At 49.0% G+C, this 18840-nt stretch overlaps 1 protein-coding gene across 1 annotated transcript in view; it reads right to left on the minus strand.

The window, feature by feature from the left end:
• Window positions 1-16913: 16913 nt before the first annotated feature.
• The window catches only part of LOC119458354 (papilin-like), a 129543-nt gene continuing 127616 nt past the window's right edge, over window positions 16914-18840 (minus strand). Inside the window, exon 5 of the mRNA XM_049671121.1 lies at window positions 16914-16985. Coding sequence (XP_049527078.1) covers window positions 16964-16985 — 22 coding nt within the window. The 3' untranslated portion in view covers window positions 16914-16963. The remainder of the gene's footprint in view (window positions 16986-18840) is intronic.

An 18840-nucleotide genomic window follows, 5' to 3' on the forward strand; every position in this document is an offset into this window, starting at 1 on the left:
ATCTGTCAGGTATTTTTATTTGTAACAATAGACCTATATTTCTCAATAACACATGGTGAACCATCGAGGCCCGAAAAATTATTTGAATTCGCATTTATTTCTTGTCGCTATAAATCTATATGTGATGCAGGGACAAATGGCATTGAGTGCCCAGAGGTCCCTGATCCAACCCAGTAGCAGCAGTGCAGCTCACAAAAAATGCACATTTGTTGCAGTCAATTTACTAATTAAAGAATTTTACTTGGTGTTTAAGTCTACGGCATAACTGTATCGCTAGTTAAGGTAATAGTACTGTCGAGGTTACACAGAACGAAGTACAATCAACATAAATTACTTTTTATACTAAAAATAAAACGACGGCAGAGGTGTGCAAGCTTGGTGAATTACAACCCGATTTTTAGTGAAGCTGTTTTTTTTTTGTTTTTTTTTCGGACAGTTGCACTAAAGGTTTCAGTTTCCTGTAATTACATCGCATAATTTGAAAAGTTACCCGTGTATTAGTGTTCCGTTTTAAACCTTGTCCCGTGTAATGCTTTGAAGCAATTCTTGCTAGAAAGTAAAAAAAATGTCACAGTTTCGCCCCAAGGGCGAAGCAATGAATGCGATAGCAACACAACAATGTCATACGAAGTAAGGTGAGCGGCTTTGGTAGCAATATAAATTGTAGTAAACATGAGCAGATTAAGTAAGCAGGTGTGCTGCGGCGTAAGTAGACCGACATGAAGAGAGACTCGATGACCACGAGAAGGCGCGTGTGAAACGGTGGTGTTGATGAGAAGCGCTTCCGGTGGGCAGCGCGTGCGAAGGGACACACCTGTAGAGCTGCACTGCCGATCCGGGCAGCATTGCATGTGTAGCGTGCGTTGGAAAATGTGGCCCGACTATTACTAACTGAATGAACAAGCGTGGTGTGAGCGCGCACAAACAAACATGAATAGATCACACTGAATGACTGCAGACAACGACTGTCAAAACGCTGGCAGCAAGCCCATACGCCGCAGCGGCGAAGGTACGTGCGGTCTATCGCTTCAACGGAAACTGACCGGCGAATGCACGGCGCATAAAGGTCAGAGCCGTGGGGAGATAAGAGACTGTGCGGGCGGAGCGACGAGCGTGGTCGTTGGCAGAGTAGAAGTGCGCCCCCCCCCCCCCCCCCCACTGCTCCCTCCGTCGCTGGCTTCCCGCTTCCTTGCTGGCGCGTGGGAGATTGAGTGCGTTCGGTCTCCGTGATAGCGCGCGTCCCCGCACGCTTCCGCCGCTCGGGCATACGGCGCGCGGCGAAGATTTTATCTATAGGGAACCTCACGGCGACGGCGACGACGACGCCGACGGCAGAAATCCGGTTGAAGTGTCCATATAATTGCTATCGCAATAAAAACAGTAATTCATCAATACACATCTTCCTTCGTCAGAAAATTTAATTATCCCCAGATATAAACAAGATGCCTTGTTTAGCTCACCGAGGACACCGGAGAAGCAACCTATACGCATCCCGTATGGTGCACAGGAACAAATGGGAAAACAAGGGTTTAGTAATTATCTGCAACACTCGCATGTAAACCAGGAAAGTGGGATTGTCGCAACGCACTGCGCTTAAAATTCTCCCTATTTTCATGGAATTTCAAGTCCATATCTGATGCAATTGTTTTAGGAGTCAGGAAAAGCGGCGGTATGGCACCCTTGAACACTTCAATATACAACTTTCTACAAAGGCTTGCAATGAACCTACACAGAAAAAAACATTTATCGCTCGTCATTAGGGTATTGTTTCGTGCTTCGAACAAATATTAACACCATGTCCCGCATAGTTTACTGAGGATACCGGGATCAACAACTAAATGCCGTGTATAAAGCACAGGAACTGGGAGAAAGCGAGTATTCAGTAGCGGTTTTTCGAGTACGTAAGCAAAACCGGAGTTCAAGTTGTCGGAACACGTCACAATAAGGTGGTCTTCATTTCTTCAAAATATAAAATATCAGCTGTTCTTGCTGCTGCCGGGAAACAAGTAGTAGGGTAGCCCTTATTCAGAAACCGCCTGAAAATAAAATCTATAAAGCAGAAGTGACACAGGCCTTTAGAAAAAATTCAGTTAAGTGTTCTATTGGCACTGAAATGGCCCTGCACGTTCGACCGAGGTCACTTTCACGAACATACCACCGCGCAGACCCTCATGTAATGTCCCGTTCGGGGACCTTTGAGGTATCATGAATAAATGAACTTGCATATAAAGCTCTAATCCGTTCTAAACTAGAATATGCCAGTGCTATCTATGACAACCACCAGGTTAATATGATTAATTCCCTTGAATCGGTTCAGAACCGTGCTGCCAGGTTAATTCTCTCTGACTACTCCTATAATAGAAGTGTCTCAGCCTTAAAATCACGGTTGTGTCTTCCCTCGCTCACCTCCCACCGCAAAAGTGCTCGTCTTTTTTTATTTTTTAGGTTCTTTCATTCGCTGCCTACAGGTAACCAAATCATCATTCCAGCGCATCGTTTCTCCCGCCATACGCATCCCAATCCTGCGTATCTACCACGCGCCCATTCCACCACGTATCAGCGTTCCTTTTTTGTGCACACAGCCCGAGAATGCAATACCCTTCCTTCTGACATCGCCCTCAACACCGCCATTTCCCTTTTAAAAACTCATATTGAAGACCATATTGAAGTCACGCCACCTAATCTGTCCCGCCATTTTTCTACGTGCCCACCCCCCTGGTAATGTCCCACTCTGGGACCTTTGAGGTATCATGAATAAATGAATGAATGAATGAATGAATGAATGAATGAATAAATAAATAAATGTACGATAAGTCGTGATAACACAAAGGTATTCGGCAGTTAAACCTGTAAGTGGTTTGATTAGATTTTTGATGGTGATAAGATATTGTCACGTAGTAGTGACGCTGAAGAAAACAGTCGTAAAACTGTGTACGACGAAACTGGTTGTTTATTGGGCGAACCTGTGCCCACAAAAGCAAGGTACACTCAAAGCACAACGATAGCGGCGAACACAGTCGGCGATCGTCGAAAATCTGATCAGCGGCGAAACGCGTCGGCTTTTATACCTGAGTCATCGAAGGTTCTAGATTAATCCCTGATGCCCGCGTGTCTTCCAGAAAGTTCTAGACAATTCGCGTCGCTCATACAATCAGATTACATGGGCGTCGGTGACCACAGACGACGGATAGAAGCATCGATAACGTCCGAGAAGCTTCCAATGCAGGCGCGTCCTGCGCCGAGCGATAACGTTTAACATTTGTCAGCCAATGTACCAGTGAAAGATAAACATGTGTACGTGTCAATACCCTCCCCTTAAAAAGCATCGTCCCGATGCTACAAACAAACACAAAAGCGAAAACAAAACCATGCGTAATAAACAAAATAACAAAAAACAATAACAAAATAACAAAGTACCTAAGTTTGTCAGCGGGCGTAGAAAGGCTTAAGACGCACCACGTGGATGACTTCAGGTCGTGCCCGGCGCCGCTGTGATTGCGAAATGCCGTCTGGCACGACCTCATAGTCCAGTGCGCCAATACGTCGGGTGATCTTATATGGTCCGAAATAGCGACGTAACAGCTTCTCGCTAAGTCCTCGTCGGCGTATCGGAGTCCAGACCCAAACACGGTCACCGGGCTGGTACTCGACGTAGCGTCGTCGAAGGTTGTAGTGTCGGCTGTCGGTCCTCTGCTGGTTCTTGATGCGCAGTCGGGCGAGCTGTCGACCTTCTTCGGCACGCTGCAAATAAGTGGCAACGTCGAGATTTTCTTCGTCAGCGACGTCTGGTAGCATGGCGTCAAGCGTCGTTGCCGTGTTCCTTCCGTAGACCAGGTTGAACGGCGCCATGTGCGTCGTTTCTTGCACGGCCGTGTTGTATGCGAAGGTCACGTACGGAAGGATGGCATCCCACGTCTTGTGTTCGACGTAGACGTACATTGCCAGCATGTCGGCGATGGTCTTATTTAGGCGCTCGGTGAGGCCATTCGTCTGCGGGTGGTAGGCGGTGGTGCGGCGATGGCTTGTCTGGCTGTACCGCAGGATGGCTTGAGTTAGTTCTGCCGTAAAGGCCGTGCCTCTGTCGGTGATGAGGACTTCTGGGGCACCGTGACGCAGGAGGATGTTCTCAACGAAGAATCGGGCTACCTCGGCGGCACTGCCTTTGGGCAAGGCTTTTGTTTCGGCGTAGCGGGTGAGGTAGTCCGTAGCGACGACGATCCATTTATTTCCGGACGTCGACGTCGGAAAAGGCCCCAGTAAGTCCATCCCGATCTGCTGGAACGGTCGGCGAGGTGGCTCGATTGGCTGTAGAAGTCCGGCTGGCCTTGTCGGCGGTGTTTTGCGTCGCTGACAGTCTCGGCATGTCCTTACGTAATGGGCGACGTCGGCAGAGAGGCGAGGCCAGTAGTATTTTTCTTGTATCCTCGCGAGAGTGCGTGAAAAACCGAGATGTCCAGCCGTTGGGTCGTCATGGAGAGCTTGCAGAACCTCTGGACGCAATGCTGAGGGTACCACGAGGAGGTAGTTGGCTCGGACAGGCGAGAAGTTCTTCTTTAGGAGAATGTCGTTTTGCAAGAAAACGACGCCAATCCTCGCCTGAACACCTTCGGCACAATGACGGTCTTGCCTTCCAGGTAGTCTACAAGGCTCCTTAGTTCCGGGTCGGCTCGCTGTTGTTCGGCGAATTCGTCGGCACTGATTGGTCCCAAGAAAGTGTCGTCATCCTGGTCGTCCTGTGGCGGCGGTTCGACGGGGGCGCGAGACAAGCAGTCGGCGTCAGAGTGCTTTCGCCCGGACTTGTAAACGACGGTGATGTCGAATTCTTGAAGTCTCAGACTCCATCGTGCGAGGCGACCTGAAGGATCCTTCAAGTTAGCTAGCCAACACAAGGCGTGGTGGTCGCTCACAACTTTAAAGGGCCTGCCATAGAGGTAGGGACGAAACTTTGATGTAGCCCAGATGATGGCGAGGCACTCCTTTTCTGTTGTGGAATAATTTGCTTCCGCCTTCGATAGCGACCGGCTAGCGTAACTTACAACCCTTTCTAGTCCATCAGTCCTCTGCACAAGCACGGCGCCGAGTCCTACGCTGCTTGCGTCGGTGTGGACTTCGGTATCGGCGTTTTCGTCGAAATGCGCAAGTACTGGCGGCGATTGCAGGCGTCGCTTCAGTTCTTCAAATGCTTCGAGTTGCGGCGTCTCCCACTTGAACTCGACGTCGGCCTTCGTGAGATACGTCAGTGGCTCTGCGATCCGTGAAAAATCCTTGACGAAGCGCCTGTAATAGGCGCACAGTCCAAGAAATCTACGCACTGCCTTCTTGTCAGCGGGCAGAGGAAAGTTGGAGATGGCCGCAGTTTTCTGAGGGTCGGGGCGCACTCCAGACTTGTTGATGACGTGGCCTAAAAACAAGAGCTCCTCATACGCGAAGCGGCACTTTTCTGGCTTTAACGTGAGTCCGGAGGTTTTGATTGCTTGAAGGACTGTTTCAAGGCGCCGCAGGTGTTCTTCGAAGCTTGAGGCAAACACAACGACGTCGTCCAAATAGACGAGGCAAGTCTGCCACTTCAAGCCTGCCAGTACTGTATCCATGACGCGTTGGAAAGTCGCAGGTGCCGAGCAAAGACCAAACGGCATGACCTTGAACTCAAACAGTCCGTCTGGTGTTATAAAGGCCGTCTTCTCCCGATCCCTCTCGTCGACTTCGATTTGCCAGTAGCCGGTTTTGAGGTCCATCGACGAAAAATACTTTGCATTGTACAGTCGATCCAAGGCGTCGTCAATCCGTGGGAGGGGGTATACGTCCTTCTTCGTGACCTTGTTGAGGCGACGATAATCGACGCAGAAACGTAGGGTTCCATCCTTCTTCTTCACTAACACCACGGGGGACGCCCACGGACTCTTGGACGGCTGGATGATGTCGTCGCGTAGCATTTCGTCAACTTGTCGCCTTATGGCCTCGCGTTCGCGCGCCGAAACTCGGTACGGGCTCTGACGCAATGGGCGGGCATTTTCGTCGGTTATGATGCGGTGCTTGGCGACAGGGGTTTGTCGAACTTTTGACGACGACGAGAAGCAATCCTTGTATTGCAGGAGCAGAGCTTTTAGTCGTTCTTTCTTATGCCTGGGAAGGTTCTGATTGACGTCGAAAGTTGGTTCGGGTATTATAGTCGTCGTTGCGGGTGCACTGGAATCCGTGAAGGCGAAAGCACTGCTGGCTTGTACTATTTCGTCGATGTAGGCGACCGTGGTGCCTTTGTTAATGTGCTTGTATTCGGGGCTGAAGTTCGTGAGCATCACCGTTGCTTTCCCTGCACGTAGCTCAGCTATGCCTCTAGCGACGCAAATTTCACGGTCGAGCAGTAAGTGATGATCGCCCTCAATGACGCCCTCCATGTCTGCAGGCACTTCGGTGCCGACGGAAATCATTACGCTGGAGCGAGGCGGAACGGTGACTTGTTCTTCAAGCACATTCAAGGCATGGTAACTTATGCTTGTATGCGGTGGTATCGCGTTGTGCGTTGAAAGCGTTATCGACTTGGACCTTAAGTCGATGACTGCACCGTGTTGATTTAGAAAGTCCATGCCTAGGATGACATCCCTGGAGCAGTGCTGCAGGATTACGAAGCTCGCCGGGTAAGTGCGGTTGTTTACCGTGACTCGCGCTGTGCAGATTCCAGTCGGCGTTATTAGGTGGCCTCCCGCTGTCCGGATATCGGGTCCTTGCCAGGCTGTTTTCACCTTCTTCAACTTGGCGGCGAACGGGCCACTGAAGACGGAATAGTCGGCTCCAGTGTCGACGAGAGCGGTGACGTTATGGCCATCGATGAGCACGTCTAGATCGGTAGACCGGCGTCTGGCGTTGCGGTTAATTCGTGGCGTCGGATCACGGCTGCGTCGGCTTGCTCTGCTGCTGCTACGTCGCGTCGGAAGGTCTTCTTTCGGCGGCGAAGTGTTGTCAAGGCTGTTGCTAGGCGGCGTGCTGATATCTCGTCGTGATGAATCGCGAATCGTCGTCGTCGGCGGCGTCGGAGGATCTTCGGCATTGCGTCGTACAGCAACCGCACCTCCATCGGTTGCTGCCTTTAGTTTCCCGGATAGGGGCTCACGGACCGGCCCCGGGCTGGGCCAGTGTATGGTCGGCGCTGCGGCGACAGGTAACGTCCTGGTGACGGCGAGCGTGAGGGTCGTCGTGGTTGCCACTGGGCTCCGGCGAGGTAGTCGGCGATGTCACGTGGCCGCTCGCCAAGCTGTGGACGCGGCGCGTTGACGGCGAACCCTCGTAGGCCCATCTCGCGGTATGGGCATCGGCGGTAGACATGACCAGCTTCCCCGCAGTGATAGCAGAGCGGGCGGTGGTCGGGGGCGCGCCAAATGTCCGTCTTTCTCGGGTAGCTGCGCTGGGTGACGGGCGGGCGTGCTGGCTGCGGCGGCGGCGGTGGGCGACGGAACTGCGGCGTTACTTGGCCCTGGTGCGAGCGTGAAGGAGGGCCTTGACGACGGGCAACGGCGGCGTAAGTCAGCGCTTCCGGCTGGGGTTGCGGCGATTGCGGCTGCACATCAGGAACTCCAAGTGAGCGCTGAACTTCTTCTTTGACGACGGCGGCGATAGATGCCACTTGAGGCTGCGACCTGGGTAAGAGCTTCTGCAGCTCCTCGCGAACGACTGCTCTGATGGTCTCGCGCAGGTCGTCGGCGCCTAGAGCTTGAGCATCGGCGTAGTTGGTCAGGGCACGGCGGTTGTATTGCCTGGCGCGCATTTCAAGCGTCTTCTCGATCGTTGTGGCCTCGGAAAGAAATTCGGCGACAGTCTTGGGCGGGTTGCGCATCAATCCGGTGAATAGTTGCTCTTTGACACCCCGCATCAAGAACCGAACTTTCTTTTCTTCAGACATGTCGGGGTCGGCGTGGCGGAAGAGACGAGACATCTCCTCCGTGAAGATCGCGATGTTCTCGTTCGGCAATTGCACCCTGGTTTCTAAGAGAACCTCTGCCCTCTCCTTTCGTACGACACTCGTGAAGGTCCTCACGAAGTTTTCACGAAAAAGGTCCCACGTAACCAGGGTGGTCTCTCTGTTCTCAAACCAGGTCCGAGCAGCGTCATCCAACGAAAAATAGACATGGCGTAGCTTGTCGTCGTCGCTCCATTTGTTGAACGTCGCGATCCGCTCGTATGTCTCCAGCCAGGTTTCAGGGTCTTCAGCCGATGATCCACGGAAGGTCGGGGGCTCCCGAGGTTGTTGCAGCAGGATGGGGGACGCTGGGGCTGCCATTGGGGTCGTTGACTTGGCCTTGATCGCTGTGGTCTTCTCGGGAAGAAGTCCGTACTCCGGCAGAAGTCCTTGCAACCTACGGCTAGCTCGCTGGTCCTTGGTGACGTTGGCGTTGTCCTCCGGTTTCGGGCTTGGATCGCGGCTTTGCGGGGGCGTTCGCTGCATGAACGCACTAGCACCTCCACCAGATGTCACGTAGTAGTGACGCTGAAGAAAACAGTCGTAAAACTGTGTACGACGAAACTGGTTGTTTATTGGGCGAACCTGTGCCCACAAAAGCAAGGTACACTCAAAGCACAACGATAGCGGCGAACACAGTCGGCGATCGTCGAAAATCTGATCAGCGGCGAAACGCGTCGGCTTTTATACCTGAGTCATCGAAGGTTCTAGATTAATCCCTGATGCCCGCGTGTCTTCCAGAAAGTTCTAGACAATTCGCGTCGCTCATACAATCAGATTACATGGGCGTCGGTGACCACAGACGACGGATAGAAGCATCGATAACGTCCGAGAAGCTTCCAATGCAGGCGCGTCCTGCGCCGAGCGATAACGTTTAACATTTGTCAGCCAATGTACCAGTGAAAGATAAACATGTGTACGTGTCAATATATATTTACACTGCAACGCTACGTAGACTATCTCTGGACGGAGATTCAATAGTTCCAGCATTTGATAATCCAACCATTTCATGCAGTAGGCCACGGCTGATTAAAATACTTTATCCGGGCCTCTCCCGTCGCCCGAAGGTTAAATATATCCAGCCGATTGTTTTTTTGGGTTTTTTTTCAAGTATAGTGAGGCGGTAATTTGTAACTGGGAACTGTCCAGCGCCCGGACTTCTGCGCAATGCAAGCGTGTAAGGCGCATCTCGTGCGTCGCCCGCTACAGCGCGTCCTGAGGAGGCACAATACTCGCTGCCCAAACCGGGCATACGTAGTAAAGAAAAGCATTATTAACGTGGTGACTCTATTAAGAAATAAAATTTAGCTTCAGCTGTAGTTTTGTTAGACTTTCCAGTGTGTAGCCGAAAGTGCCTGCTTTCAAAAGTGGGGGGGGGGGGGGCAAGTGCCCCCCCCCCCCCCCCGGTAGATACGCCTATGGCTGTCACGCCAGATGTTTTGCATATACCGTGCGACCACTTCAGCCTCAGTACCCAATGTGCCTCTCTCAGATCGGCTAAAATGATTTGGTCTGCGTAAGCTACTCGCTTTCCTTCCACAAAACAGCGCAAACTGGCATCACACTGCACAAAAATAATCAAACTACTGTGTACTGTACATCAAACACAGCGGTTGCGGCAACGCGGGGACCTCCGTATATCCGCCATGTTGCACAGTGTAGCCAGACGAGACCAGTTTTCGCAGCGCCCCCTGCTGTTCATTTGAGTTGCGAATATAAGCGGCCGCGGAATGCGAGCGGCACTCGAGTGCGTTTTCGGTTCCCTGATCAAAAATTGCACAAAACATATTTGTTTATCTTACATAAACATTTTACTTGTGATGAGGCAATTTAGTTTATGACACTATATATAATTTAATATATGATACTACATTTATTTTTTCGTGCGCATGAAACCGTTTAATGAATAGCTTCTGTTAATGCATCAACATTCTCTGGCGAGTACCCCAGCGCCGTCACGCGAAAAGTGTAATGCCTTGTATCTGCACAAGAATACAAGCACTGCGAAGTTAAGACATTTTATCGTTATAATAGTGTCAATGTAGATGATTCGTAGCTTTATAAGTGATTAGGAACAACTTAAATCAATAAAAAATTTGATTGGAGAGAATACCCCTAGTGGTACATAGGGCTCCAAAGAAAATGCATGGGGAAGCTTATAGTAGGTGTGGACCAACTGAAATTTGTGGCTCGGATAACTGAAATTTAGGGATGGGCCACTCCAAAATTTAAAGCTGGGTCACCCGGCCTCAAATTTAAAGTAGGACCACACCCAAATTTCAAGTTGGCCCACCCCAAGTTTCAGGTTGACGCACCCTCACATTTCAGTTGGATCATCCCTACTATAAGCTTCCCCATGCATTTTCTGTGGAGCCTTTTGTATCCCTACTCTTTCTGGCCAATGTTTATTGGTTTAAATTGTTTCTAATTGCTTATAAAGCTACCAGTTACAATATTACAATAAATGTCTTCGCAAATTACACATTTTTGTGCGAATACAAGGCATTACACTTTTCACGAGATGGAGGTGGGGTAGTCGCCAAAGAATGCTTACCCATCAATAAACTCAAAATTTAAAGCACATCCACGCCTGATTACTAGCACCCACTAGTACCTAATCCTAAGTGGTGTTAGTGTTTTGTAAAGTTCATAAAAATATTTCTGTCTTTTTTCCCCCAACGCCGGACATGTTATTAAAATGTGATTCACAGTTAGAAATTCTTGCCATTGATCACAGACCGCTTGTTCTTCATTTTTCAATAAAAAGTTATGTGTGATATGTGTGTGCCCGATGCGAACGCGACATAGAATGACTTCCATGAGACGTTCCTGGTGGTATGATGCCTTCCACTCCTGAGTATGGGCTTTACTATTTGTAGCTTGTTATTTACTTGACAGCCCCAATCCTGCTGCAACTTTGAGGTGATCGCAGCACGGACCACCCGGACACAGTCCTTGAATGGAAGATTTATCTCTATGATTTTTTCACAGGCAGCCATTGCTGCGAATTTGTCCGCCTTTTCATTTCCCGGGATTTCCACGTGGCTTGGAACCCAACAGAGACGAATTACTTGACTATGCTTTTCAATTTTGCCGAGCATTCTCAAGATGCAGCCGAGAAAAGGTTCGCACTCTGATTTTCTATGGAGGGAATTAAGTGAACTGAGGGAATCGGTGTAGACAACTGCTTTTCTATAATCTCCTGTAACTATTTTTTCCCAAGGCCATAAGCAGGGCATATACTTCGGCTGTGAAAACCGAAGCAAACTGTGGTAACCTACGACAATTTTCTCAGCGTTCCGATACGACTGCGCTTCCGACTTGTTCATTTGTCTTGGAACCGTGAGTGTAAAACTCGGTGTAGTCATTGTATTTTTCTTGTAGTTCTGAGAAATCTTGCATTATGTGTTCAAGTGGTGTTTCTTTTTTCTTGTGACATGTTAGGGTGAAATCACAAAAATGTGCAAAATCATACCACGGGGGCAGTCTGTTCGGTCTTTCGGCGACTTTGAGGGCCTCGCTGGGAACACTGTGGCTTTCGCACATATCTTGGAATCTGAGGATAAGTGGTCTCACGCTATTTGGTTTGTTGGCACAGTGTATTCTGTTTGTGGTGTAAGCAACAAGAGTGTGACATATATGATTAGGTTGAGCTGTGATTCTAAGCACGTATGAAATTTTGAGAAAGGCTCTTCGGTGCTCCAAACAGGGTTCGTTACTGTCGGCATATAGGCTTTCTACTGGTGAGGTCCTGTACGCACCAGTTGCTAAGCGTAGTCCGTGGTTGTGCGTGGGATCAAGACGTTTGATGTAAGACTGCCTTGCTGACCCGTAAATTATGCAACCGTAGTCAAGAACGCTGCGCACGACGGAGCGGTAAATACGCAACAGGCAAGTTCGTTCGGCGCCCCAATGCTTACGCGATAGGACCTTCAGGATGTTAAGCGCTTTGTTTTCCTTGGTTTTTATGCTGTTAATGTGGGCGATGAAGTTTAGTTTACTATCAAAAATTATTCCAAAGAACTTTTGTTCGTGCTTAACCGGTAATGGGCTTTGATTTATTTTGAGAACTGGGTCCGGGTGTAACCCCCTTTTTTGTGAAAACACGACTGCCACAGTTTCTTGTGTAGAAAAACGAAATACATTTTTATCGGCCCATTGCGTCAACTTGTTTATTGGTATCTGGGTTTGTCTTTCGCATGTAGACATACCCGAGGCACGGCATGCAATTTCAAGGTCGTCGATGTATAAAGAGTACATAATGTTGAACGGTATAACTGAATTTATGGAATTCATCTTCACCACGAAAAGAGTGGTGCTTAATACGCAACCCTCTGGGACGCCATTTTTTTTGGACGAAGACTCGGGACAGTGTTGCCCCCAGACGGACTTGAAATGTTTGGTTTGACAGAAAATCAGCCAGACAGTTAAACATTCTGCCACGTATTCCTAGTGTTCCTAAACCTTGTAAAATGCCATACCTGCATGTGGTGTCGTATGCCTTTTCCAGGACGAAAAACATCGCTAGGCAGTGCTGTTTGTAAAGGAACGCTTCACGTATGGTATGTTCAAGACGAACAAGATGGTCAGTTGTTGAGCAGCCTCTCTTGTATCCACACTGGTGAGTATCTAGCAAGTTATCTGCTTCGAGAACGTATGTTAATCCTATATTTATTATGATTTCGTATGATTTAGCGAGGCAACTTGTTAGTGCTATAGGTCTGTAGCTGTTAGGTGGATTTGGTGACTTTCCCGCCTTCAGGAAGGGAACAATAACGGCCTTTTTCCACTCTGCAGGCATTTTGCATGTTTCCCATATCGTGTTAAAAAACGCAACAAGGCCTCCACCGCTTTCTAGGACAAATCGGCCAGCATAGCGTAATGTATTTTGTCAGGACCCGGTGCTGTTTTCTTACCCGAAGATATTACTCTGTTTCTTTCATGGAGTGTTAAAGGGGCATTAAATGGTCTATCTGAACTTCCTGTTGTCGGAAGCTTGCGTTTTTCGGCGGACTGTTTGTGTTTTAGGAATGTTGCGGAATAGTTTGCCGAACTAGATATGGTGTAGAAGTTCTGGCCTAATATGGCTGCTTGTTCGTGTAGACTTGTTTGCATGTATGGAGATCGTGTAGGGACATAGTCGTCCCTAAACTTGCAAACCTGGTCCCACATTCTCTTGGATGTTATTGAACGGTTAATCGATGAGATGTAATTTTTCCATGAATTTTTTTCTGCTTGCCGGATATACCTCGCCTTCACTTTTGCTTTTTTGAATGATAAAGGATTATCTTGTGTTGGGTACCTTCAGAAGATGCCCCATGCTTTGTTTTTAAGTTTTTTAACTTGTGTGCATTCATTCGTCCCCCAAGGTATTTGTTCTTTTTTTAAAGAATCCAGAAGATTAGGGAATAGCTTCTTCCGCCGCAGCAACTATGCAAGCAGTAATCGTCTCATTCGGTTCGTCTATGCTTAGGTCATCTAAGATCACGTTTTCTAGACTGGCTTTTTCAGTGAAGAGGCCAGTTTGCTAGGTGCAGTTTCCAACGGGGTGGTCCAGAAAGTGTTATAGGTAGCATGGATCTTAGTTTTATGACTGCAGGCATATGATCACTACCGTAGGGATTAGCTATTACAGTCCAATGGAGATCGGTTAACAGAGATCGAGAACACATTGCCAAATCAACGCAACTCATAGCTCCTGTGCTAGGGGAGCAGTACGTGGCCGCCCATTATTTAAAGGCATAGTTTCGTTACTTAGAATAAATCGTCGATAGTTTCTCCCATATGGTCAGTTTTTTTGCTCCCCAATAGTGTATTATGCCCATTAAAATCTCCCTCTATCAGAAATGATTCCGGTAGCTGGTCTAAACTCAGGTCTAAATCTCTTACAGTGAATTGTGTGTATGGAGGAATGTAGAGGGAACAGATGGTAATGGTTTTATGAGCCAAAATGGTGACAGCAGTGGCTTCTTTGCGGCTATTGACGGTCACTGCTCTAGCTGGTATTCCGTGTTTCACAACAGCCACACCGCCCGACAGCCAGTTAGCCTGAGTGGGGCCGCGCCGTACAACAGTGAAGCCTTTTAAGATATTAATGTTTTTATCGCATAAGTTTGTTTACTGAAGGCACAGAGCCACAGGGCAGAAGTTACTCAGTATATCTCGTATGTCACCCAAGTTGTGTAAAAGTCCTCCACAGTTCCCGTGGATAATAAAAGCCATTTTAAAAGTGAAACGTAAAAAATGGCATTATGATTAAATAAGATATAAGATGTTGGGTGACATAGATGTAGAGAAGGCTAATACAAAGGAGGGATAACCTTTAGGTTATCACTTTCTTAATTAGCGTGGTTGTTGGGACTATGTCCCTCTTTGCGCACTCGAGAGAGTGCTCGTCCTTCGGCGTCGACGACACCGGAGTTTTTGCGTCGACCTCCATCGCACTCCCTGAGGTGCTGGAGGAACGGGAGTGGGGCACCGGGACACGTGTCTCGGGTCTTGGGGTTCGATTGATTTTAGGGTCCAGCGGGACTGGTGTCCGCGGGCCCTTTGAAGAGGATGGAGCAGCACTGACTGCTTCCACCACGGTGTAAGGGGGGGGGGGGGGGGAGTCACGGCGGGACCACTGTGCGTGGGCTCGGAGGACTACCGAGGCTGCTGTGACGCTGCCCCCACCTGCGTCACATCGGCATAACTTCTCGAAAGGTAAGACAGTCGCTTTCTTGCTTCAGAGAACGAGATTTTTTCTTTAACAGTTAGTGCAATTACTTTCTTTCTTTTTTCCAGCAAGGGCAAGACCGCGAGTAAGCTGGATGGTCCCCTTTACAGTTGACACAGTGTAGATAAGAAGCTGCAATTGTCAGATTGGTGATCATGGAGCATGCATTTAGCACAGGTTGTTCGTCCTCGGCATGAGTGTGAAGCATGTCCAAACCTTTGACACTTGAAACATGGTCTGGGGTTTGAGGATATATAGGTCTGACATTTACTTATCCTACATTCAGAGAGGTAGGGCATTTCGCTTGTTCCAAAGGTAAGTATAACAATGTTTTGTGGGAATTTCTTGGTCATTTCTGCGGATGACAATTTTTTGTACTTTAGTCACGTTTTGTTCCTGGAAACCCTCTAGCAGTTCCTCATCGCTAAAGCAGGAAGTCCTTCTCAGATATCACACCCCCTGCTTGTATTAGGTTTTGTGGGCTGAAATTGTTACTGTGGCATCGCCAATACTGGGAAGTTCCAAGAGCTTTTTACTTGATATTTGTCATTTAGTTCTAGGAGGAGGTCCCCGCTAGACATTTTTGAGGCGTTATATGTCGGTCCAATTTTGTCTTTTAGGCACTTGGCCACCAGGAAAGGAGAGAGCTTTCTCATGGGCTGTGTTGTTTTCACTATCGGACTACATGGCACTTGGGGAATGCTGGGGTGTTGCTCCGAAAAGAGTACTGAAACATTGCTTCGGTGCGGTCCTCTTTTCAGAGGCCTGATCATAGACAACAGAGGTTTGGCGCTGCCATGAGACGGTGCGTATGTTCGGCAACAGCGCCGACCGCCCACCACGGAGACCAACGAGGGGACGCGGCAGAGCTTGTACACAAGTCTGCGCCACGCCAGTCGTACGCCGCTACTATAACCAAATATGGTCTACCCAAGGTAGGATAGCCACACAGGGTTAACCCTTGCCGCCAACGAAAAAAGGAAGTAAATGGAAGACAGTAGACGACAGGAAATACGAAAAAGTGTGAGAGAGACGCAGATTTGAGGAGAGCGAGACAGGAAAAGGCGACTGCCGATTTCCTCCAGGTGGGTCAGTCTGGAGGTGCCGTCTATGCGAAGCAGAGGCCGAAGAGGTGTGTTGCCTGCACCGAGGGGCCATAAAGGTCCTAACATTCGGCATCGGCTCAACCCCCAGGATCCCCCTTTCCCCAGACACGGCTAAGCCGCGCAAGGCTACACGCGGGAGGGTCCAACCCTCATGAGCTCGGGTACGTGGTGTCGCAACACACCAAACGCCTGCTGACCCAGACGCCCCTGCGGGGGGTATACAAAGTGGTGTCCTGCGTGTACCAATAGCCATAGTTTGTCTACTCAGAAAAAATGTCGTAGGATTTTTGTTTGCTACTGTCACCGGGAAGAGGGGCGTCGCTGCATGTAGGTTGCTTTCTGTTTATCTACGACATTGCCTTCAGTTCCGGTGCTACAGAATGAAGTACCTGAAACTGAATGGTTAACTAAAGCCACCTCTGCGCCATCTGTAAAACTGTGAACATACGATAGAACACACCACAAAAGCACCGTATCACCGCTTTTGTTAGTCGGCACTCAGCTGTGAGTGCACTTATGTGCTATGTTTTATCTTCTTTGGCCCTTCGCGCTCTTGTTGAACATGCAAGTTTACCGCCTCTTGCAACAGGCTACAGTTGTTCAATCTACGAAATACATTGATTATTATTTGCGGTTGTTAAGTAGATTGCTGAAAGCTGCTTATTGTCATTTTACCTTCTTGGGAGTGCCGGTGTAAGGCGTGCTAACCCTCGCACAGTCTTGTCATTTTAATTTCGGAAGCTGCAGGTAGTAATTGTTTCGATATAAGCGCGTTTAATGACATAAGACTGTAATTGTTATAAAGCAGCATTTTCGTGGAGTGAGATGGCGTTCACATTTTATCCTACATGTCGAGTTGTCGACTTATTTGCATTTTCTGAAATGGATTACGTCATGGTTTTAAAAAGCCTAGTACAGATGAGGCCAATAAAGGGTATTCCATGGTTTCCAATATGCGTCACTGGTATCGTCGGAATAAGCAGATCATTGTCGTGTACACACACACACACACAAAAAACGTAGAACAAGGCAAGAAAAATGACGTTTTTACATGCATGCATGCATGCCTCGGACGCACAGTTGTGAAAATTTCCATACAGATAAGTCATGTAAAACATTGTTCAATACACCCGTTATAAGTATACTTGAACAACTTGGCTGAGTTGAAGAAAATCCGTGCTGTGGTTCTTATTCTCCGAAGGGAAATCCTCTGGAAGAAAGCGAAAGAAATTAACGGTTAGACAAACATTTGTTCTATAGTTTGTCCTGCATAAGAAGCAAGAGCAATAATTTGCAGAAGTACGAGGTCCAAGCCCTTGGCACCGACCACTTACGCAAGACCATCTCAGCCATTGTGCACGAGGAGCTATATAGGATGTTCTCAAGGTCGCAGCCTCACAGGGCCTCGATCAATGACGTCGTGCGAGAAGAAATCCAGTGGTCATTGGGAGTTCCCGAAGTGCAGCCGGAATCAACACAGCCCCGGCCTGAAGGAATGACCTACGCCACCGTCGCCCGCCGTCAGCTTCCTTTTCCCCGCCAGAATCCGGTAACGACGCATTTCCGTCGCCAGCCCGTTCCCTATCAACCCGCGCAATTCTCCGAGGGAGAAAGACGTGCGGCGCGCTCCCGACCACTGCCCGCTGTGCTAACACTCCGGAGAAGTTGGCCACGTGTTCCTCCGGTGCCCATACGGTGAAATGAGACTACGAGGGTTCGCCGTCAGCGCGCCGCGTTCACAGGTTGGCGAGCGACAACGTGACATCACTGACTGCATCGCTGCAGCGCAGTGGAGGCCCCGACGTCCGTCGCGTTCAGCATCACCAGGACGCTACCTGTCACCGCAGCGCCGACCGCACACAGGACCAGCCCGTGGTCGGTCCGTACGCCCATATCCGGAAAACTAAAATCAGCAACCGATGGAGGTGCGGTTGCTGTACGTCAAAATGACGAAGATCCTACGCCACCGATGAAGACGCTAAAAGACCTTCTCGACGATGTAGCGACGACACTATGCAACCCGAATGAAGCCTCGAAGACAAAAAAAAAAACGCCGCTTAAAGAAGACCTTACTACCCGACGTAACATCACTAGGACAACGCGACGCAGCCGTGACCCGACAACGCGCCCTAACTGCAACGCAAGACAGAAGAACCACCGGCCTCATCGTTCTTCTCGACGGCCACGAAGTCACCGCTCTTGTAGACACAGGAGCTGTCTACTCCGTCATCAGTGGATTATTCGCTGCCCAAGTTGGAGTAAGTCAAGACTGCATGGACGGCCCTCAACTTCGGAAAGATGGAGGACACCTGATAACGCCGACTGGAATCTGCAGCGGCAAGAATTAAATTTCATGACCGGACCTACCCGGCGATGTTCGTTGTCCTCCAACAGTGCTCGCGAAAAGTTATTCTGGGCATCTACTTTTTGAGCCAACATGGCGCAATCATCGGTCCAAAGTCCAAGTCGATAATGCTTTTCGAAGACAATGCGATGTTGCCGGAGAGCTGATTCAGCGTGCATTGAGTGTACTTGAAGGGCAAGTCAGCATGCCGCCTGGCTCCATTATCATCATTTCCGTCGGCACCAAAGCACCGGAAGACATAGAAACGCATCGTCAAGGGCGACCAACATCTATTGCTAGACCGCAAAATTTGCATCGCAAGAGGAATCGCTCTACTGCACGGAGGAAAAGCGACAGTAATGTGGACAAACTTCAGCCAGGAGTGCATACACGTACCCTAACAAGGACACGAGGATCGCATATATCGAGGAAATTGTGAAAACCAACAATGCATTTGTCCACTCGGATTCTGTCTCGTTTACCCCGGCGGCCATTGTTCTCGAACCAGCCATTGACATCAATTCGAGTCCTCCCAATGAGTAAGCAGCAACAGCTCAAAAGATTTTCCGACGATACAAATACTGGCTTTCAATGTCATCGAGGATTCAACAAACACCAGTTGCTAAGCATCACATAGTAACCGAAGAATGCACTCGGCAACTCCGCCAGAGCCCGAATGAGTTTCGACGCGTGAATGAGAAGCCATAAAGCAACAAGTCGA

This window comes from Dermacentor silvarum, chromosome 7 (assembly GCF_013339745.2).
Source record: "Dermacentor silvarum isolate Dsil-2018 chromosome 7, BIME_Dsil_1.4, whole genome shotgun sequence".
Classification (NCBI taxonomy): Eukaryota; Metazoa; Arthropoda; class Arachnida; order Ixodida; family Ixodidae; genus Dermacentor; species Dermacentor silvarum.